The 22,946-nt window shown below is 40.0% G+C and overlaps 3 protein-coding genes across 3 annotated transcripts; 1 reads left to right on the top strand and 2 right to left on the bottom strand.

Moving 5' to 3' along the window:
• Window positions 1-2,423: 2,423 nt before the first annotated feature.
• LOC132270855 (probable F-box protein At4g22030) lies at window positions 2,424-3,863 on the bottom strand. The gene has a single exon (XM_059772091.1). It carries the CDS (start codon window positions 3,861-3,863, stop codon window positions 2,589-2,591), a length of 1,275 nt encoding a protein of 424 aa, XP_059628074.1. The 3' UTR covers window positions 2,424-2,588.
• Window positions 3,864-6,714: 2,851 nt separating this feature from the next.
• LOC132267250 (peroxisomal membrane protein PMP22-like) lies at window positions 6,715-10,731 on the bottom strand. Its single transcript, XM_059768355.1, has 7 exons — window positions 10,532-10,731; window positions 10,324-10,422; window positions 8,692-8,793; window positions 8,087-8,162; window positions 7,327-7,397; window positions 7,146-7,231; window positions 6,715-7,027 (listed from the first exon to the last, which is right to left on the bottom strand). Exons 1-7 carry the CDS (start codon window positions 10,601-10,603, stop codon window positions 6,976-6,978), a joined length of 558 nt encoding a protein of 185 aa, XP_059624338.1. The 5' UTR covers window positions 10,604-10,731; the 3' UTR covers window positions 6,715-6,975.
• Window positions 10,732-11,458: 727 nt separating this feature from the next.
• On the top strand, window positions 11,459-12,646 carry LOC132270771 (probable F-box protein At4g22030). Its single transcript, XM_059772001.1, has one exon. It carries the CDS (start codon window positions 11,459-11,461, stop codon window positions 12,644-12,646), a length of 1,188 nt encoding a protein of 395 aa, XP_059627984.1.
• Window positions 12,647-22,946: the final 10,300 nt, after the last annotated feature.

Genomic DNA, 22,946 nt, shown 5'->3' with positions numbered 1-22,946 from the left:
AATGGGGATCTCAGGAGAGATCTCATGGAGCATTTGTGGAATAAATTTGGTAATGAAGAAGTTTAACAATAATATTGAGTAAAATGTATTTATTCGTATTGTTTGTTTGTGGTGAATAAAATATTATTTTTTTAAAAAAAAAATTCTTATATATTTGTTGACAAATTTTAAACAAAATTTTTTCAAAAGACAAAGAAATAGAAATCATACATATTTATTCAAAAAATAAAAATAAAATAATCAAAATCATAAATCATAAATATTTTTTTTAAATATAATTAAATTACATATAAAAGGAAATAGTAAATAAAAAATATAAAAAATAAAAAATAAAAACCATTTCTAACAGTATTATTTTTTAAAAAAAATTCATATATATTTGTTGACAAATTTTAAAAAAAAAATCAAAAGACAAATAAATAGAAATCATACATATTTATTTGAAAATAATAAAATAAAATAATCAAAATCATAAATCATAAATATTTATTTTTACAGTAAAAATAAATTACATATAAAAGGAAATAGTTAAAAAAAAAAAAAAAAAAAAAAAAACTGTCGTTGCATTTTGTGGGGTCCCGTCATCACTCGCTAACTGATATGTTATGTGGCGATTGACTTTGCCATTCTTCATCTGCGATCCACCATTTGCTAGCCTTATATTATGTAACACACTAACTTCCGTGACTTCCCAACTGGCAATAGAGCCACTGCACCGGTTGCTCTGCATATCAGCCACTCATTTTCCTTTCCCTTGTGTTATTCCATAATAAGCAAAATTATTCACATGGATCTTTCTATAATTTTCTTTTTCTTGTTTGTATAATCAATAATATGGATTTTGGAAATACGTGAGTTTAAAGAACCAAAAGATATCATCAAAGGCTTCTTTCTAATTCAGTATATAAATATGTAAGTATATATATACTAATATATATACAATTATACATTACGTAAAAGACAGAATAAGGATCATAAAAATGCTACCAATGTATACCAATGGTCCTCCTTGACCTGACTGGTTTAGTCGGTTTAGTCAGTGTTTGTATGTTGATGTTTTCTAGTCTTGTGGTCTTGTTTCCTCTTGGTCAACGTTGTGGCCTTGTGGTCTTGTGGCCTTGTGGTCTTGTAGCCTTGTGATCTTTCTATAATTTTCTTTTTCTTGTTTGTATAATCAATAATATGGATTTCGGAAATACGTGAGTTTAAAGAACCAAAAGATATCATCAAAGGCTTCTTTCTAATTCAGTATATAAATACGTAAGTATATATATACTAATATATATACAATTATACATTACGTAAAAGACAGAATAAGGATCATAAAAATGCTACCAGTGTATACCAATGGTCCTCCTTGACCTGACTGGTTTAGTCGATTTAGTCAGTATTTGTATGTTGATGTTTTCTAGCCTTGTGGTCTTGTTTCCTCTTGGTCAAGATTAAAAAAAAAAAAAAAAAGGGTATACTTGCAAGATTCCTGTATAATAATTCTCAAACGTACATTTTATCACAATCAATCTATAACAATCAATCTTAAATGAAGAAAATAATAAATGATGACTCATCTCTCTCCACTATAACTAGATATAATTAGATTTTTCGTAATAATTAGATTTTATCGTTCTTGAGAGTAATCGTAAGTGAAGGACATCACCCAGCATAGGCCTAGGACTCAAGGTACTCATATCTATATATATTGTGTGTGTGTTTTTGTGTGAGTGTGTGTATGTATATCTAATGTAACTCTAGTTACTCAAACTTTTTTTTCTTTTTCTTTTAAATTTTAACCCCAAGGGCCTTTGGCCCAATAGTATTTGGATGCATGTTCTGTCATGGATGAAGATACATGATGCTACACAGGGCCGGCTCTGAGAGACCCAATATTTTTTAAGGCCCTAGGTGAATGCAAGGCCCAAACGTTTGAGAGGTCTTAGTAATACAAATATTTGGGTTCAAATTGGAGGCCCTAGGCGACAGCCTGAGAGGCCTTGGCCCAAGGCCGGCCCCGCTGCTACAAATGCTGCATGGCATCACATAAATTAGAAACACAAAATTAGATTTTCCCTACACTGCTTAAGGCTGTTCCTTAAATGCATGGTTAACTATATCGGTCTTGCATGGTTATGAAGGTAAACTTTTAGAAGCATATTGCCACCTCTGAAATTATATAGCATCATATAAATTAGAAATTTACTGCAATGTTAGAATTAAACAGATGGTGAATCAAATCGACCGTGTGTCATAGCCCAATGTTTGATTTTCATGACCATAAACAACATTATTGCTCAATCTTAATAACCCTTAGTGGGCATGAGAACTTGTAATTTCACCCACATATACATTTTTTATCTTATTCCATTTCCATATTGTTGTGTTGCCTTTTGAATTGCACTGCATGTTTGTTTGAATGCCAAGTTAAAACAATGGAGTAATTCAATCTTCATAAGATGTCAATAGATTGAATGAATGAATCAAATTAGCTATTCTATGGGTTGATTTATAGACATTGTTAGTGTTAGATATATGTACAAGAATGTACTACGTACAAAATTTCTTAAAGGAGTGAAGATGAACCAGAAGTATCATCAGAACAGCTTGCTTGCAAACTCTTCAGTGACCTCCCCCTTTCTTGAGGAAGCAGCCAGATTCCTAAGCTCTGATAAGCTCCTTCCCAGTTGCAAAGCCACCTTCATTTCAAGCAATTCCCCATTCTCTCTCCTCCCCACTTCTCTTTCAGTCAGATTCGATTCAATAGACTCTTCCATGAGCTTAAAGAAACCAGCATTGCTCCGGTACATCTCAAACACCATTCCCACTTGCCCACCATGCTCTAATGTGTTCACAATGCTTGCCAAAGCACCACCAACAATACCGAGCATCGCAGCCCATGAACCATGAGAAGGAGATCCCACAAAAGCAGAGCCAATAGCTGCTAGGCCTGTCAGTAAAGGGCCGGAAATGGCTAGCACTCTGTTAAGTTTCAAGACTTTCTCACCCAACCTCAAATAGTCTGCTTTGTCATTCCTATTCAAAACCCCAACTATTTCTCTCATTTCCTCTTCCAACTCTCCATTCCATCCATTACTACCAAGCCCTTTTGCTTGTCTTCGTCGCTGTTGTGGCCACCACACTGCAGGTTCAATGGTAGATGGGAATTTGTCGAGCATCGCGCCTAGTAGAGGAAGTGGGAAGGCCTTGTCAAGAGCCAAAACTTTGTCCATAAATTCCTTGACATCACCAACTGTGGGTGTGCCAATGGATATGATTGTCTGAATTTGGCCTTGGAGCTGCTTAAGCAACCTCGCAGCGTTTCGCTGTTCTTCAACAAGTTGGGAAGGTTGAATCTTGTTCATGATGGACAACATCCCAGTAGCTGCCAAATACAACACAGTAGAGGAAAGCTTGAGTCCCATTAAAGGGGCACCAAGATTAGCACCTGAAGCTGCAATACCAGCGATGGTAGCAGCACCAAGTGTGATTGCGTTTATGGATGTTAAAAGCAGGCTGTTCCAGTTGTTTCGTTGCTCTCCAATGTTCTTATGCATCTCCACTCTGTCTGCAACGGCCTCCATGATCGCAAAAAGCTTAGCCATCACCGCAGGATCGGCAGCATTAGTATTATCAAATCTTGTATTTTTGGGAGAGTTGGAATGCTTTTCAATGTGGGTAGTGGTTGGACTTGTGTAACCACTTCTCAACTGCAATTCCTCAACCAAACCTCTGTTTGAGAGGTTGGGAAGGGAGAGATGACTTGGCCGGAGTCTTGGTACATTGATGGTCCCTCTGATTACTCCTCTCCGGCAACACGAGGAAAGAGAAGTGGATGAAGACATCACACTTGATGCTTGAAGGGTTGCCATGTTTTGTTGTGGCTAATTAGTTCTTCCTATAAAAGGGTATTCAAAACTTGGAAGGTTGATGAGGTGTTGATGTTTTTTTGTGTAGTGAATGGATTTTTAGGATTTGATGAGTGATGTTTGTGGTTGTTTGATGGTCTATATATATATAGAGGAAGGGGTTGGTTAATGCAGACAGGAGACTGAAGAGTTTGAATTGAATGGGTGAATGGTGTGGACTATTTCTTCTCTATTGGTTAATCTGTGACCCCATCCCAGCCTTTAATTTTTGGTGCTTGGGATATGGGGCTTGAGCAATTTTACTTTGACATTTATGATTCAACACACTATTTAACTAGTCAAATCTTGAAACGGCCAACGAAGCAACGACCTTTGACAACTCAACTATTTTGTCTGGGCTATTTCAAAATTGGTAACATCATGTGACTTGATCTAATCCAAGTTGCATTAATTTTATGACAGAGAGACCCGTGACCCTTGTAAATTATGATATACATGTATTAAAAGGGGGATCGGATTTTCTCCTATGTCGCCTCATTTCACGTTCTCTCATGTATTTTTACATTGTATAGGTAATAATTTATAAAGTAAATTATAAAAAATTCTCTTAAACTATTGTCTTTTTATAAATAATATCCTAAACTATTGGTTTGTTACTATTAAGGACAAATTATTATTTTACATTTTCTCATTAAATTTTTCATTTCTTAATAAGTAGGAAAAAATTGTCATTTCTTACTTAAAATACTTTTATTATATTTTCTCTTATCTAAATTTTTAATTATATCATTTACCTTAACTTTATTTTTAGTATCAATTTTTCATAAAAATAGAAAAAATAAATAAATGGATTCATGAAAAATTAATAAATTATATAAATAAAAAATACATTCTTTTTAATGCAATATATTCATGAAATTTAAGAAATTACTTAAATTGTTGTAAAATTTTCTACTTAAGATTTTTAATTAAATAATTAATTTTAAAAATTAAAAGTAAATTTATTAAAAATTAATGGAGAATATTTCATCAAATTAGTATGAATTTCTTTCTTAATTTATTTTAATAAGAAAAATAGATTGAGTGCAATTCATAAAAAATAAGAAAATAAAAAAGGCATTATCGTCATTTTAATGAAAATAATCTACACATTTTGCAACAAAATGTAATACTTCAGGAGGTATTATGCACAATATATACTTTATTAGAAGATTATTTACAAATTTAAAGATAATTCAGATCAATATTTTGCACTTTACCCTCATTTATATTATTTTTTTAATATTACATTGTGTTATGGAATTTGAATTTTTTTTTTTTTTTTTAATCTTTAGAGCAAGTATGGCACACACATATTTTGACTTTCATACTGGCGAGGAGAAGTAAAAGTCAAAACCCTTTGGGCCAATTGCCGAGTTATAATTATGGAATATGCGGTAAAGCACACACGCTTGTGAAGTGAGTGATTTTTTTTATAATTAAAAAAAAAAAAAAAAAAAAAAAAAAGGGGGGGGGGGAAAAGGAAGTGAAGTGTCTGGCACTCATTTTCCTTGTGTTATTCCATAATATTCATAATTATTCACATGGATCTTTTTTTAATTTTCTTTTTGTTGTTTGTATACTCAATGACGCGGATTTTGGAAATATGTGAGTTTAAAACCCCGAAATATATCCTCAGATCTTCTTTCTAATTCAATATACAAATATGTTGGTATACACTCATATATACATTCAATAAAAGACAGAATGAGGATCATAAGAATATTACCAAGTATACCTGCAAGATTCCTGTTTAATAATTCAAACATTTATCAAAATAATCTAAATGAGTTTTAGATAGACATATTCTTCTTCATCCTTGCTTATTATTCACTGACAGGGTTTTGAATGACATCAACGTAGAACAGAACGAAACTGAAAATGTTGTTTTGTTTTTACTATACTTAAAAAGTCATCAAATGTTGATACAATCTCGACTTCTTCACATGCAAAGGTGAGGCATACAGTCATACACACATCTGATACTTTTTAAACCCACCAGCAATGACAATAGCCTCAGTGAACCGGACTAGCCCAGGTCACAGTTTATTTTCCAAATTTTTTTTTAATGTATATCCTCTATCAACCAAAGAGATAAAAGCATCCATCCTCGATCACCTGTTTCTCATATTCATGTTTTGGGTCTCATGGATATGTTGAAAACTGTCATCTAAAATAATTTGCAAATCTACCTCCATTTTGTCCATGCATGCGTAAAGATTCGGATCCAGTTATAGATTTGGTCAATGTGCTCATGTATGTGTGTGTTTGTGTGAGTGTACGTCTGATTTGTGTGCGTTATTTGTTTCTAGTTACACACTGTAAATCAGTCAAAAATAATTTGTGGGAATGCACGTAATCAGTAATCGTAAATCGTAAATAACATAAATCGGAAAGGTTGAACAACCTACAGTTGAAAAATTAATTCATAAAGGACAAAATTAGTGCACTAGAATTCCACCATGACTGTGTCTAGGGTCAGATATACTCAGCTTTCCCTTAACATGTGGTGACACTATTTCAGTATTTCGAACACATGACCTCCAGATCACAATAGAATAACCTACCATTGCGCAAGCTCGACACAAAATTATAATTCCCTACACAAGCTTCCTGCTTGTGACTGTACCTCGAATGCATGGTTAGCTATATTGGTCTTGAATGATTACAAAGGTAAACCGTTAGAAGCATAGCCACCTCTAAAATTATATTGCAGCATATAAATTAGAAATTGACTGCAATGTTCGAATTGAACAACTAGTGAATCGAATTGACTTGTAAACAACCACTGCACAACAAGCTTTAAATCGAGGTATTTAACCTAAAAGAGAACCTCACAGTAAAATATTTAATGTTTCATCAACAATCCAGAACAAACAACATACACCTCTGACTATATTTGAAGTTAAAGATTGCTCCAACACAAGCAACCACTCTTCTGTTTATAGTTTATACATATGCTAATATATCCCAGAAAGGGAAAATGAAAACGAACTTTTAGCATACGTAGAACGTGCCCGGATACATGGCATTTCGTCTAAAGCAGTAGACTTATTGACGGATTCCTTCCATTCACTTAACCCTTAGTCAATGCCATAGACCTTGCTTGTAGATTCAAAAATATTCCCCTAGAAAATTAGAAAAGAAATTGGCAGAGTCAATATTATTGGTAAACAATGGAAATGGAAATCAACAAGAAAAAAATTATATACATAGGAAGAAGTACAGAGGGCGAGAAGTGCATACCAGCCACACGCAATGACACTATGGAAGATGACGCGGAACTGTAGTGGCACGTACTGGTGATTTACCCACCCCACTACTGGCCAGAACTGCATATTTGATCATTAGAGATTTCTAAGTAACAAGAGGATCATGTTCCTATATAACAGAATAACATAAATAAATGAAAGAAAAAATGAAATACCGTCCATGATGTAGACTGCACCACAGGATAGTCCTTCTTGATTTTAGCTTTCACATGGACCCAGGGTCTTCCTGCACTTCCATAGGATTATATATAGCAAAGATGATGATGGACTGACAATAGCATCATTATTTCTAGCTCAGGAAACTGCTATATGAAATACTCATAACTAGCAAATTCACCATCACACTTCAATTAAGACGACTTTATTTGAGAAAATGAGAGTTGTCTCTATAACTCTTATTATTCTAGCAGTAGTACATTTACAACTAACTCAGTAAAGCCATTTCCTAACTATTTGTAGTAGAACTATATGAAAGATAAAAAAATGAACTTTAAGAGTTGATGCAGAGCTAACTAAGAATATACTTCCCTTTGAGAAAATAACGAAACAAAATATGCTTCTAGTTATTCTTCTCACATACATTTGGCATTTGATTCTCAAATAATTTTCGCAACAGTTGCGTATTATTTTTTTTGTCCTGGTATTACATATAAGGGTTTCCGTGGAACCTAATATACTTCCTATCCCTTTCTTGAACATATTTTTCTCAGTAGGATTCAATAGGAGAAGCCATTACTCAATGTGGTCCCCGTTAATTGAGAATAATCAGAGGGGTGGACTGAGTATTTGTACACAAAGCCATGTTCTAAAAATTGGTAGCATAAGTTTTTATCACAGCACTAAGCAATGGCCCCTAACAACCACAGGCAAGTTTGAATATAAAAAATTTGTTCACAAGCTGTGATGCATACTTACCCTCAATAACCAATCCATAGTAAACCATGAAAAGCAAGTTGTTCCAAGGAGAAGAAGTCAACTGTTCCAGCACCACCTGAAATAATTAATTTGGACTAGTTAAATTAGCCCGAACTCTAATTCCCTACCCTCCTAAAGAAAAGGAGAGGGGAGCTAGAGATTGATTGAACAGCCATTAATACTTATTTAAGCTTTTAAGGAACTCTGTTAAGGTTAACAGGTCCTTGATTAAACTTTTAAGATTCTTAACTATATCAAAATTCTATTTTTTTAACAATTATAGGTTTTTTTTTTTTAATAAGCAAAAGAACAATTATAGGTTAATTGAACAGCCAGTGGCCCAGTAGTATTTATTTAAGCTTATAAGATTCCTCAACTACATTACATTCTACTTTTGAACAATAAATAGTGAGACACTGAGATAGAATCGAAACTGAGGTACACAGACAATTTTTTTGTAGCCACTAGTATTTTTTACAGCCACGTAGACGGATGGAATTTTTTAATCTTAAGGTTATTTGGGCTGCAATGGTTATTAAATCCACATCCATATCGTCTGCCCATCACCACTATGAAAAACAGAGTAAACGGGTTGAAGAAAGTACCTTCTTGGCTACTGTTTTTGAATCCTTCTTTCCCTTGAAAAGTTTATCCAGTAATATATGGAAAAAGTGTCCAAATGGTCCAAGATAGGCAAATCCTAAAAGCTGCATTTAGCTATGTCAGAATAGAAAATTGAAGACGTATATATGACTGAAGATGCATGCATATGAACTAGTATTAATTAAGATAATTCCGTCAAATTTATAATGCATGTATATACATATTATATGGATGTGTGGATTAATAGTAGAAAATTATGTGCCCCGCATATAGCACTTTAACGTAGAGGATCAAGTGCGGTAATAGTAACCCAAACTTGGAAAACCATTTCCATATCATAACAACAAAATAGAGGCCAACAGAATTGAGAGCAAGGTTGGAAAGAGGGACGTTTCCAATTGTTACCAGATTCAAGAGTTAGAAAAAGCATTCTGCTTAAATTACTATATCTATATTCTTGTTTGCCTTTATCCCATATGAATGGGGTCGGCCACATGAATTCTCTTCTTTCATTCTTTCCTATTATATAAACTGTCTTCTCTTTGATTTAATTTTTTAAAATCGTTTTCAATTACTTCATCCCACATAATTTGGTCTGCCTCTTTGTTGTTTGCCCTCTTTCTCTGTTAACCTGTGTAACATCAGCTCTACATAAAAATGGCCAAACCACCTAAGTCTACTATCACTAATTTTATCATTTATAGGTGTTATACCTAATGTTTCCATCTCATTTTTATTATTTATCTTGATTCTTTAGTTACTCCTATCATTGAACATAGCATCCTCATTTCCATCAGGAGTTTGAATCATTTTGACGCCCATCATAAGACATTATTCCTCAAAATGGTACCATATGCATCCTAGTTAAAGAAGGGTCACGTTGGAGATTGAAATAGAAATGCTACTCTGTGAAATATGAGAAAAATAGCAATGGGCTTCAGAACTGATTCATATTGAAAGCTGCTTCAATGCTCAGAAAGACCCCAAACATTTTCAAGTCAAACTATGGTTAAAAATTTATCAACTAGATCAAGATTTCTGGTAAAAACAACCACAATGGGATTTGGATAGCTAGAGTGCCCAAATCAGGGTGAGGTCAATTTTGATTAAAGAACACATTCAGCAGCCACTAAATTGCTAGAGGAACTATCCAGGGAAATTTAGGTTACACTGACCATTTTTCCTAATACTTTGGCAATCAATTTTTACTCCCAAAAATAATAATAATAAATAAAAATGGCTACCGATTCTTCAAATATATCTATAACAAAATTCAGAACAAATCTGGAGCAATTAAGCAGATAAATTTTGAAACTTTAGAAGCACGGCAGTACCAAAATCTATAAGCCTTACTTTAATACTGCTGAGCTGAGTTTACAACTTCACACAATCCAGATTTTCATCAAGCCCTTTTTTTTTTTTTTTTTTTTTTTTTACAAGTTTGAAAATGTGCGTGCATTTACCAAAAAGTTAATGAATAAAATCAATGTTCTAAATTTTGATGAATCAATAGGATATCATGAGTAACGTTTTGCCAATATTCATCGTATTGAAATGTTGATAGCAACAACCAACCCACAACTGATAGTATAATTATACATATACATATATAGAGAGAAAGAGAGGATTGATACAATTTTGAGAAGAAGGCGTCTTATTTGAAGTTTCTGTATGCCTGAGAGCTTCTGAGCCGCTATATCACTGAGCGCTGACAACGCTCCAGCTGTGATCGCCTACAATCAAATTCATAACAAAATAAAAATAAATAAATAAATACCCAATTTATCAGAAAAAGCTTTCCATCAAAATAACCTATACCCAAATCAAGAAATAGAGAGAGACCTTAGTTCTCAAAGGATGATGCTGAAGCTGAAACAAATACTGCTGCAATCCCTTCTTTGCTATTGACCCCATCGTTCTCCCTCCTCCTACTTCCAATTTGCTAGGAGACCGACGCTCTCTCTCTCTCTCTCTCTCTCTCTCTAAATCAATTTTTGATAGGAGAGAGAGGCAATGATGATGCTATTACTCGCTCCTTCACCTACCTCTTTCTCTCGCTTTCACACACACTTTAAATTCTCTGGTCTTTTTGGTGTGGGCCCATTTTGGGCCCATCCAATTAGATTTGCGGATTGTCCAATACTCTTGCAGAGTTTTTTAGATTAATTAAAAGTATAATACCCATTTTAGCAGTAGGTATATTCCGTGTCTTTTTTTGTCCTGTATAATAGGCGGAGTTGAAAATTTGGAATCGTTGAATGGTTACGAGTCCGAGTCGGGTCTTAAGATCCACATTCACACCTCAACCCGAATCTGACCCTTTAGGGCAAACTTAACCTCTAGCGAATGAGATGGGAGTTTTCATCATTAGGTTATCCAGAGTTGAAATGCAATTTGTATATGAAAACTGTAACTTTGTATAAAGTTTTACTCCGTCTTATGAGACCCAAACCCAGGGGCAGAAAAATAGTAAGTTGGAATAGGGAATGGGTCAGCCCATGAGCCAAGTCAATCCACTCAGCCAGTCAACATTTTCAACATACTTGACCTTGTCCCGTTATAGTTGGTTGGTATAAATATTGATCCACCATACCTATGTCCTTCCATTCTCAACCTTAATCAATTCCCTCCCACCAACTCATAAGACACAGAAACACCCAACATCACATGGCTGCCTTACAAGCTTCATCTTTTCAATTATCTTCTTCAAGTTCTTCTTCTTCTTCTTCAAGTAGTTGTTCTTCAAAAAGAATGCATAGCACCATTCATATGCATGTCCCAAACCCAAAGCTTAGAAGAGTTATTAGTCTCTCTAACATTCCAAAACTACCAAGAAACTTGATAGAGGAATTCAAAATGAGAGATGGATTCACAAGCACAATCCCAAATAAATTTGATAATTATTCGCCAAAAGCGGTTTCAAATATGGCCACCACCAAGCTTTACGCAATCATGGAGGCCATAGCTGACCGAGTTGAAATGCACGTCAATGTGGGTGAGCAGAGGGACAACTGGAATGCCCTTCTTTTGAATTCTATCAATATGATAACCCTCACCGCCGCCACCATGGCCGGACTTGCAGCAATGGGTGGAACGCCCCTTTTGGCATTTAAATTGTCTTCCACTCTATTGTTCTCGGCAGCCACCGGGATGCTGGTTGTGATGAACAAGATTCAGCCATCACAACTTGCTGAAGAGCAGCGTAATGCTGCGCGCTTGTTTAAGCAACTCCATGGACAGGTCCAAACTATTATTGCTCTTCGCACTCCAACTCAAAAAGATGTCAATGACATGATGGAGAAGGTTTTGACACTTGACAGGGCATATCCACTTCCCTTACTAGGAGTCATGCTTGAAAAGTTTCCTACAAAATTTGAGCCTGCTGTTTGGTGGCCTAGAAAATTAGGTGAATTAGGAAAGCGGATTAATGGGAAAAAGATGGAGAGGAATGGATGGAGTGAGGAGATGGAATTGGAAATGAGGGAGATTGTTGAGGTGTTGAGGAGAAAAGACAAGGAGGACTATGTGAGACTTGGCAACTTGGCATTGAAGATCAATAAGGTTTTAGCCATCTCAGGGCCTGTTGTTTCTGGCATAGCAGCTATTGGATCTGCTTTTGTGGGATCTTCTTCACATGGATCATTGGCAATGACAATGGCAGTTGTTGGTGGAGCTTTAGCCACCATAGTTAACACTTTAGAGCATGGTGGTCAAGTTGGGATGGTGTTGGAGATGTACAGAAACTGCGCTGGCTTCTTTAGCCTTTTGGAGGAATCCATTGAATCCACACTCGAAGAAGGAGAAGTAGATAACGGAGAGAATGGAGAGTTGTTTCAAATGAAGGTGGCTTTGAAGTTGGGAAGAAGCTTATCACAACTTCGAGATCTCGCGAAGGCATCGGCTTCTTCGCGTAGAGATGGGAACGCCATTGACGAATTTGGAAGCAAGCTCTTCTGATTTTGAACTCTCTGACTTATTATTCTTTAATTCTTTTTAATTTGTTACAAATTCTTGTATATCAGTAGTATCTAAGATAGATAAACTGTTCATTCCCAAAATCTCTTTCTAGTCTAACCTCTCTGTATGAAAAGAAATTGTTCATCCATCATCTGCAAATTATGATGGCTTACCATGCTAACCATGCATTTACGTATAAAATCATTTTTGTTTCCACTTCGTTGCTGATATCTTATTGAAATTTTTTTTTTTTTTTTTTTACGATTGTGGAGGCATATTTATAGTCAACTCCTACTTATCAGTCATATTAAATTGTGGCTCCCAAAGTTGACTGGACAAAAGTAGTTGGGAAAATGACTTATTATCAAACTAACAAGTTGCACTAATATTTAGGCTTTGTTTGAGGAGTTTTCTGATGTGAAAAATCCTTTCATTACAATGGGTTTACAAGAATTATTTGTTGGAAGGAATTTGAAAATAAAAAAAACGTTTGGTTGCTTTACTTTTAAAAAGTCCTGTTTTACTTTTAAAAAGTCTTTTTATCCCCAAAAATCATTTTTCACCGACGATGCAAGGAATTCATTTCCATTTTCTCTCTCTAAAATTCTTACACTTCAACAGAATCAATCTCTCTCCCCATTACTTCCCATATTTATAGGTATTTACAAACATTAATGAGTTGCTAGATCTGGACCCGTTCCTCTGTGGGCTTTGGTCATCTTCGATGGGCTATTCGCGTTCGGCCCATATGGCAGTATTTCTTTATGAGCTGGACCCAGCTGCTCGGACCGGATGCCATGTTCGCGGGTCATATCCGGCCCATATCACTTCTGGCCTCCTCAACTGCCCCCATAATTACTCCCTATTTAATAAGGGGGTAATTATCAAAGGCGTCTCATCATGACGTTGACGGCTTAAGACACTCTTATGGGGGAATGGACGGTCGGATCCGGAATCAATGTTCCGAGATTCGATAAACTTCTCGCCTCCCTGACGCTTCGGCCCTCGGGTCCACTTCGTCTTTACGAGGCTCTAGAATGTCACTTCATGCCTTTTTACCGTCTCCATCTCTCTCCATCATCAGTCAAATCTCTCGCTTGTCTTTTTAGAACCATGCTAAGTTTCATCCGATGAAATTCTTCAAGAGTCACTCTTCCAGCAATCTTGCAGCGTTCTTTGCTGCTTTCTACCCCAAAGATTAGTCTTGTTCCTTTTTACTTTCGGTAGACTTCTTTTACACTTTTGGATCCTTCATTCGCTTTCACCATGGTTGTAGATCTAGATGTTCTTCGTATGAGACTTAGACTTCCTAACGACATCCAAGTTAGGGTTTGCCCTAGGGATGTTAATATTATGACCGGTGCCGGCCTTCTTCCCGGCGAAGTTTTATTTACTAACCTTCAACTAAATGTCGTTAGGTTCCCTCTGCATCCCTTTTTTAACTATGTTTTCAATAGACTGGGGATATCCCCTCTGCAGGTAAACCCAAATTTCCTTAGAATCATATCCGTTATGTTACTACTGATTCGTGACAGAGGTCTGGATCTTGACCTCATAGATCTTCTTCTTTGCTATAAGGTCAGTAAGATCCGAACTGAAGAGCCATTCTACCACCTTTACCCGATCGACAAGATGTCCATATGTACGGATACAATCAAATCTGAAAAGGGTTGGAGGGATAACATTGTGGGTGTTAGTGGGGCCTGGTCTTCGCCGGCTGCAGAGGATTACCCAATCCCGAGCGCCTTTGGCGTCTGTTCTGTCTCCTCGTATAAGAAATTCAAATCTCATAAAAACGATTGTCCCTGCAAAACATGTGTTCCTCGCTTTTGTACTTTCTTATGTCGCTCCTTAGGCATACCTTATGATGACTTGAGCTACAGTGTTTGCAGGGATAGGAGTAATTACTTGAAGAAATACGTTCTGAACGATATTCCTTCTTGCTCAGACCTCCTCACTTCAGACAACCTTCTAGCGCTCTCATCCCTCGGCTATACAATGAGCAGGCTTCAGATTCCTTCCTTTGGTAGGAGGAAAAATCCTCCCCCAGCCACTACTGCTGCTGGAGCAACCTCCTCTCCCGCATCAGCCTCTTCTTCAGCCACCAGCTCTGACACTATCCCGAGTGTGGTGGCTATTGATCCTGTTGTTAGCGCCCCTGCTACCAACCCGAGCACATCTCCACAGATCACTACTACCCCTGCTGCTGCTGGGGGTGTTCGGGACAAAGAGTGAGGCAAAAGACCTCATCCTGACGGTGGAGTCAACCTCGAGGAGGAATCTCTTATAAGGAGGACCCGAGTTTCTGGGCCGAGCGCTCTCTTGCATCACTCAGTCAGAGCTCCTGCCCCCTCCGGGCCTGTTGCAGCTGCTGCCTCTGCTTCTGCTTCAGCTTCTGCCTCTGCTTCTACTCTTGTTTTACCACCATGGGCTCCTCGATACACCCGAACGGATGGGACGTTCGTGAAGCCGAACGAGACCATGATCAAGGATGGCCAGACCGCCATGGCGTACTATAGGAACATGTGGACTCCAAAAGACCTTGAGGTAGCGAAGGGTCTGTCACAAAAGGATGTGTTCAGCCGCTTTCCCCAATCTGCCATGGAGGTGACTTTTATTTTCTAACTCATGAATCTTCTCATAATATTTGCTCTTGCCTTCGTCCGACTAGGCGATCGGTTTAACCAGTATTCATGCATATCTATGCAGACTTTGTTCGGTATGATGGCTATGCAGAAACAGGTGGAAATGGGGAACGCCAGGGCCCGTAAACTCTCTGATAGCCTGGATGTGGCTAATAAGGAAAACAATATTCTTGCCAACAAGAACACCGAGATATTGGCTCGGTTTGAAAAAGTTGAAAAAGAGAGAGATGCTCTGAAGAAGGAAACCGACTCTCTTCAGGATGAAAAAGATGCCCTTCAGCTTGAGAAGAGTGTCTGGCAGACTGAGCGCGATTCAGTCAGAGATGAAAAGGCAGAGCTCCAGCGCCTTCTGGCTGACGAGCAGTCTGCTCGGATGGCATTTGAGAAAAGAGCTCTGGACGAGCGCAACGCTCTGATTGACACCATTAGCAGAGTGAATGGTGGTATGTTGGCTCTTCATGCTCGGTTTTCAAGAGTTGGAGCTCTTAGATATGCTCAGGGATTCCGAGATGGTTTTTCCGACCGAGTTCCAGCTGAGGGCCAGACCAGTTCAACTCCGGATGAAATTGATAAGGATCTAGGGATTAACCCTCTGGGGGTCTATGTTGACCCAGAATCCACCGCAGCCGAGCACATATTTGATGAGTGTCAGGAGATTGCTTCCTCCAGGATCACTACAGCTCCTTCTACCGTTCAGCCTCTAATCGCTCTTCCTTCGTCAACTATGGTATCTCCCATAGTCACTGCTGATGTTGGGCCCCAGCAGAACGACTCTATTATTCATCTCGATTCCCCACCTCGTGAGGGTGAGATGGCTAATGGGAACGAAGAGGCGAGTCGGTACAACTAGGAAGCTAACGGTACTGAGGCAGCTAGCTAGGGCTCTTCAGATCCCTCAATTTCATACTCTTTTGTAGTCATGTGATTTGAATGCTTCACTTTTTGTAACCTTGAAGCTTATTATGAATGAGACGATAAGACTTTTTGTACTATGCTCTGTTCAAACCCACTTTCAATACTTTTTCATATTGACTTTCCCGTGTGAGTGAGTGCCTGGCGCTCGGCCTGAATGCCACACGCCACTTGGCTTTTTTATTTTTAGCAAGTGTTTGACGTTCGGCTCATGGTGCAAGTTGTCACTTATCTTGCTTAAGTGCCTGGCGCTCTGCTAGAATGCCACTTGCCACTTGGCTTTTTTATTTTTAGCAAGTGTTTGACGTTCGGCTCATGGTGCCAGCTGCCACTTGTCTTGCTTAAGTGCCTGGCGCTCGGCTAGAATGCCACTTGCCACTTGGCTTTTTTATTTTTAGCAAGTGTTTGGCGTTCAGCTCATGGTGCCAGCTGCCACTTGTCTTGCTTAAGTGCCTGGCGCTCGGCTAGAATGCCACTTGCCACTTGGCTTTTTTATTTTTAGCAAGTGTTTGGCGTTCAGCTCATGGTGCCAGCTGCCACTTGTCTTGCTTAAGTGCCTGGCGCTCGGCTAGAATGCCACTTGCCACTTGGCTTTTTTATTTTTAGCAAGTGTTTGGCGTTCGGCTCATGGTGCCAGCTACCACTTGTCTTGCTTAAGTGCCTGGCGCTCGGCTAGAATGCCACTTGCCACTTGGCTTTTTTATTTTTAACAAGTGTTTGGCGTTCGGCTCATTGTGCCAACTGCCACTTATCTTGCTTAAGTGCCTGGCGCTCGACTAGAATGCCACTTGCCACTTGGCTTTTTTATTTTTAGCAAGTGTTTGGCGTTCGGCTCATGGTGCCAGCTGCCACTTGTCTTGCTTAAGTGCCTGGCGCTCGGCTAGAATGCCACTTGCCACTTGGCTTTTTTATTTTTAGCAAGTGTTTGGCGTTCGGCTCATGGTGCCAGCTGCCACTTGTCTTACTTAAGTGCTTGGCACTCGGCTAGAATGCCACTTGCCACTTGGCTTTTTTATTTTTAGCAAGTGTTTAGCGTTCAGCTCATTGTGCCAGCTGCCACTTATCTTGCTTAAGTGTCTGGTGCTCGGTTAGAATGCCACTTGCCACTTGGCTTTTTTATTTTTAGCAAGTGTTTGGCGTTCGGCTCATGGTGCCAGCTGCCACTTGTCTTGCTTAAGTGCCTGGCGCTCGGCTAGAATGCCACTTGCCACTTAGCTTTTTTATTTTTTCATTTTTTCATCCATTTTTTTTTTTTTTTAACCCCTTGAAAAGGAAAGCTATTTTTATAAATCTCAGGAATTTGCACGTTCATACGTACTTGATTGAAAACAAACAACATCCGATAAAACTGAAACTTAGCTTTTATTGATAGTACCTCTTCAGAGACGTAGCATTCCAGGGCTTGTTGACCAACCTTCCTGCCATGGTTTCTAATGTATATACCCCCTTCCCTATGACTTCTGCAATTCTGTATGGGCCTTCCCAGGGTGGCATCATTTTTTTGACTATTCCCACCTTTCTTTTCAGAACCAGATCGCCAGGGGCAAAATCTCTGTGTTTCACTCTTTTGTTGTGACTATTCGCCAATACTTGCTGGTATGATGCAAGCCTTATTGCTGCAGCGTCCCTCTTTTCGTCTATCATATCGAGGTTCAATCTTAACATTCTGTCGTTCTGACTTTGACTCCATGTTAAGCTTCTAATAGTTGGGACCAAGTGCTCAACCGGTATAACCGCCTCGGTACCATACGCCATTGCAAACGGGCTCTCCCCAGTCGGCCGCCTTTGGGTGGTTCTGTAAGCCCATAGGACGTTCGGGAGTTCATCCAACCACTTTCCTTTATGGTCCTCCAGCTTCTTCTTAATGCAGGCGAAAATTGTCATGTTTGTAATTTCTGCTTGTCTATTGGCCTGGGGATGACTTACTGCAGCCAACTTTTGATTAATTCCATACTCCTCCAGCAGCTCTCTTACTTGCTTGCTGTCGAGGTTCGTGCCATTATCCATGACTATTGACCTTGGAACGCCGAAACGGCAGATAATATGGCTCCAGATAAATCGTCTCACATGAGTCTGAGTCACGCTCGGATATGGTTCTGCTTCTACCCACTTAGTAAAGTAATCCGTGGCCAGTAGCACATACTTGTTCTGAGCTCTCGCAGTTGGTAGAGGACCGACCACATCCATCCCCCATTGCGCGAAAGGCCATGGTGAGGCCATTACGTGCAATTCCTCAGGTGGTTGGTGGATCAATGGTCCATACCGTTGGCATTTATCGCACCTTCGAGAGAACTCCTCCGCATCTCTTAACATGTTCGGCCAGAAATACCCTTGTGTCATTGCTTTGTGCGCTAACGATCTTCCCCCAGAATGATTTCCACATACGTCTTCATGAATAGCTCGCAACACCTGCCGAGCCTCTGTGGGGGTGACACACTTCAAGTATGGGCCAGAGTAGGATCTTCTGTACAGCTGGTTATGCACTATGGCGTACTTTGCAGCATTCTTTTTTATTTTCCTAGCTTCATCCCTTTGCATAGGCAGAACGCCATCTCGAATATAAGTGATGATGGGGTCAATCCAACTCGGTTCATACGGTATGACATTGACTTGCCAAGGTTCAAAGTCTAAAGGTTCTTCAAAAATAGATGGCTGGGTCAGTATTCCTATTGGAATCACCCTCGCCAATGTCTCACCAGAGCTCGAAGCACTACATGCTAACCGATCAGCATCTGTGTTATGTTCTCTCGGTAACTGTAAGAATTCAATCTTTGCAAAGTCCTTGGCTTTATGCAGAACGGCAGAACGATATGCCTCCATCGTGTCATCCTTGGTCGCGTACTCACCATTTACCTGCCGAACAATCAACTGTGAGTCACTATAAACAGTCAAACTTCTGACCTGTAGCTCTCTGGCCAACTTTAACCCATTCAGCAACGCCTCGTATTCCGCTTCATTATTGGTGGCTCGAAACTCAAGTCTGAGTGCTTAACTCAAAGAAGTACCCTCTGGGGTTTGCAGTTTAACCCCAATTCCTGCCCCCATCTGATTAGAGGAGCCATCCACATAAAGTTTCCAAGAGCCGCATCTAAGGTCTTCTTCCGTATCCTCAAAGTCACATTCTAGCAAGAAATCAGCTACCGCTTGTCCTTTGACAGCCGTTCTCGGCTCATACGTTATGTCAAATGAGCTTAACTCTATGGCCCATTTTGTCATTCTGCCCGAGAGTTCTGGCTTGTGCATAAGCATTCTGATTGGAAAAGTTGTTAGGACAACTATAGGGTGGGATTCGAAATAATGCCTTAACTTTCTTTTTGCGTTTACGAGTGAAAGTATCACCCGTTCGGCCTTCGAGTACCTTCGTTCTGCCTCGGTCATTGTCTTACTGACATAAAACACCGGGTGTTGCACCCCTTCCTTGCAACGAATCAGAACGACACTTGTCGCAACACTAGATACTCCGAGATATAGATATAATTTCTCTTCTGGATCCGGGGCTGACAGGATTGGTGGATTCTGCATATATTCCTTCAAATGGGTTAATGCTTGTGGTTGTTCATCCCCCCAGACCTGTCTTCCATGACTCCGGATCATGTCAAAGAACGGCTTGCAGCGGTCTGACAACTTAGAAATGAATCGACTTAATGCAGCTATTCGTCCTGTGAGGGCTTGCACTTCTTTGATCGTCTTTGGCTCGGCATTCTTAATCAAAGCCTCTGCTTAAGCAGGGCTAGCTTCGATGCCTCTGCGATTGACCACGTGTCCCAAAAATTGACCGGAACTCACACCGAACGAGCACTTGGTTGGATTGAGCCTCATCCCATATCGCCTCAGCATATCAAATACATCTTGCAGATGTTTCAGATGATCATCCTTCTTCCTACTCTTTACCACCATATTATCAATATAAGCTTCCACAATCTTTCCTATTTGATCCTTAAAAATTTTGCTAACAAGCCTTTGATAAGTTGCTCCCGCGTTTTTCAGTCCGAAAGGCATAACTTTGTAACAGTATATCCCTCGCTCGGTAACAAAAGAAGTTTTTTCTTCATCTGCCGGGTCCATAGGGATCTGATTATAACCTGAATAAGCGTCCAGAAAGGTTAAACGCTCATACCCGGTGGTGGCATCTACCATTTGATCAATCTTAGGCAGCGGGAAGCTATCCTTCGGACAGGCTTTGTTCAAATTGGTGAAATCAATGCATACTCGCCATTTCCCATTCTTCTTCTGCACGACAACGACGTTGGACAACCAATCAGGATAGTGCACTTTTCTGATGAATCCCGCATCGAGCAACCTATCAACCTCCTCGGCTATGATCTGGTTACGTTCTGGAGCAAACCTTCGTTGCTTCTGCATTACTGGTTTGAAATTGGGATTGACATTCAAAGAATGACAGGATACGGAGGGATTAATTCCAGGCATGTCTAGGTGACTCCATACAAATACATCGGCATTGTGAGACAAGAAGTCAATTAGCTTCTGCTGCTCTTCCCTGGTCAGTCTTACTCCTACTCTGGTAGTTTGCTCTGGCTTGGACTGATCGATCTGCACATCCAGAAGGGGCTCTTCGGTCAAGTCAACTGGCTCCTCCACCCTATTCTGCTTGGGTGGAGGTTCCTGTAATTGCTATCTTGGGCTCGCCGAACGGATGGGCGCCTTCCCTTTCCCAGCATATTTTAGTGTGACGGAATAACACTCTTTGGCTGCAACATGATCCCCATGAATGTCTATCACCTTATTTCCATCGGGTCCGAGGCACCTCATGACCTGATGCAGAGTTGAGGGCACACCTTGGACTTTGTGAATCCATCATCTTCCCATCAGGAGATTGTACGAGGGGTGAATCTCCACAACCACAAAAGTTTCCATAAGAGCTCGTTCTGCAGATTGAACTTCTACTTCCACCATACCGATGGGCTCCACCCTCTTACCATCAAATCCTAACAGGGGATTTCCAGTGGGCTTGAGCCTCTCTGGTTTAATCTCAAGCCGATCAAATGTGTCATTTAGCATGACATTCGCACTACTTCAGGGATCGATCAGAACTCTGCGCACCAGGCAGTTCGCCACTGTCAAGCTGACTACCAACGGATCTTCATGGGGGATTTGAACACGCAGCAGGTCTGTCCTGTCGAACTTTATCTGTATCGATGTGATCTGTTGGTGCAGAGTATTCACACTGCTGACCCTTTTCTTCATCTACGCCTGCCGTAGGCGCATTCGGAGTAGCTCATTTGAGTCTTCGCTAGGCTCGGGTCGACCGTGAATAGCATTGATTATACGAACTGGCTGTGAATTATGGAAGTTTTGCTTCTAACTTCTTTTTACTTGCTCCATCGGTCGATTCTGCTCTATCGCCGAGCCTTGGACATAACTCGCGAACTCCCCTCTAGCTATCAACATCTCCACTTGCCTTCTCAAATTCCTGCATTCGTTAGTCTGATGACCGAAATCGGAATGGAAAGCACAATGTTTAGTCTGATCCCTCTGTTCGAGGGGTTGCCTAATTGGCAGTGGTGGATGAAACTTATCTTTGTTCTCCTGATATAGCCTCGCCAGAGTGACCTTCAACGGAGTGATTAGCTCTTCCTCCCTGGACCTCTTTTCTGCCTTCCAGGAGGTCTGACGTTACGGCTGAGCCTGCTTCTGCCTGATCTTTGCCTTCGACTTTTCCTCGGTCGACACGACCGACGCTGTCCAAGCATTGGCTGCCTCCTCTTCTTCCAGGCGCACAAAGCCATCGGCTCTTTCATTGAGTTCATCCATAGTCGTTGGCGTGTTCACTACCAGACTGGTATGGAACGGAGTGCCACGTGTCATGGCCAACTTGAAGGCTTGAACTGCTGTAGAAGGGTGGCATTCAATCACCATACTCTTAGTGAGCTTAAACCTGGTGAGAAAAGCCTGGAGACGTCCATCCACAGGGTGGCTTATGAACCGATCGCACAGGTTCCGGAAGCTATCAATCGAGCCCCTAGGCAAGTTCTTGAACCAGCTAAGCGCCGGTCCGGCTAGACTTGTAGGGAAACATTTGCACATTAAAGAGTCGTTCTCCGTATTCAAAGCCATCTTCAACTGGATATGGTACACATGATCGATCGGATCGGTTGTTCCGTCAAACAGAATAAAGACTGGCATGGCAAACTTCCTTGGATGCGGAGCATTCAGGATCTCATCAGTAAATGGTGAATTAACTGTCTGAGCCGCGGATTGGAGTGCTTCATTCTCTCTCTGGAGCCCAGCGGTAGCTCTATGAGCTACAGATCTGCTCTCCGAACCGCGATGAGTGAGTGTAGCCATAGAGGGCCGGTAAGACGGATCGAATGACCGTTCCTCAATGAGCTCTCTTTGCCAAGGCGATACAACTCGGCGGCGATCAACCTCTATCACTTCCTCTCGGTTGAACCTTTCCTGATGCGGATCGAATGTCATGGCTTCGTTCTGTCTGATCTGCTCATGTCGCAGATCAACGTGAGTTGATCCTTCGTGATCCTCAACTCGACGAACATTTGGCGGCAAATCGTCCATCCTCCTTTCATCACGGTGGAGAGCTGACTGATTGTTCTAGTCCTGCTCGCCTTGATGTACGATATTAGATTGAATACCTCTTTCACCGGCCGGAAGTGGACGTGGAACCGCCAACATTTGCTGATACTGTATTCCAGCTTTCAATTCTGCATTCTCTCTTTTGAGAGCTTCGATCAAGTTCATCAACTCCTCAAGCTTCGTTTGCTGGA

This window comes from Cornus florida, unplaced genomic scaffold, assembly GCF_030987335.1.
Source record: "Cornus florida cultivar Cherokee Brave unplaced genomic scaffold, ASM3098733v1 CherokeeBrave_3.0.0_Hap2_Chr01, whole genome shotgun sequence".
In the NCBI taxonomy this organism is placed as follows: domain Eukaryota; kingdom Viridiplantae; phylum Streptophyta; class Magnoliopsida; order Cornales; family Cornaceae; genus Cornus; species Cornus florida.
The sequence above is the reverse complement of the archived record's forward strand: the minus strand, read 5'-3'. Positions and strand labels throughout refer to the sequence as shown.

What these genes read in the sequence shown, in the direction of transcription:
- LOC132270855 (XM_059772091.1), bottom strand. Translation starts at nt 3,863, where the DNA reads ATGGCAACCCTTCAAGCATCAAGTGTGATGTCTTCATCCACTTCTCTT.
- LOC132267250 (XM_059768355.1), bottom strand. Translation starts at nt 10,603, where the DNA reads ATGGGGTCAATAGCAAAGAAGGGATTGCAGCAGTATTTGTTTCAGCTT. An exon ending in ATCATCCTTTGAGAACTAAG is followed by an intron (nt 10,423 to 10,531) that starts GTCTCTCTCTAT and finishes ATTTGATTGTAG; the next exon opens with GCGATCACAGCTGGAGCGTT. An exon ending in CTATGGATTGGTTATTGAGG is followed by an intron (nt 7,398 to 8,086) that starts GTAAGTATGCAT and finishes ATGGAAGTGCAG; the next exon opens with GAAGACCCTGGGTCCATGTG.
- LOC132270771 (XM_059772001.1), top strand. Translation starts at nt 11,459, where the DNA reads ATGCATGTCCCAAACCCAAAGCTTAGAAGAGTTATTAGTCTCTCTAAC.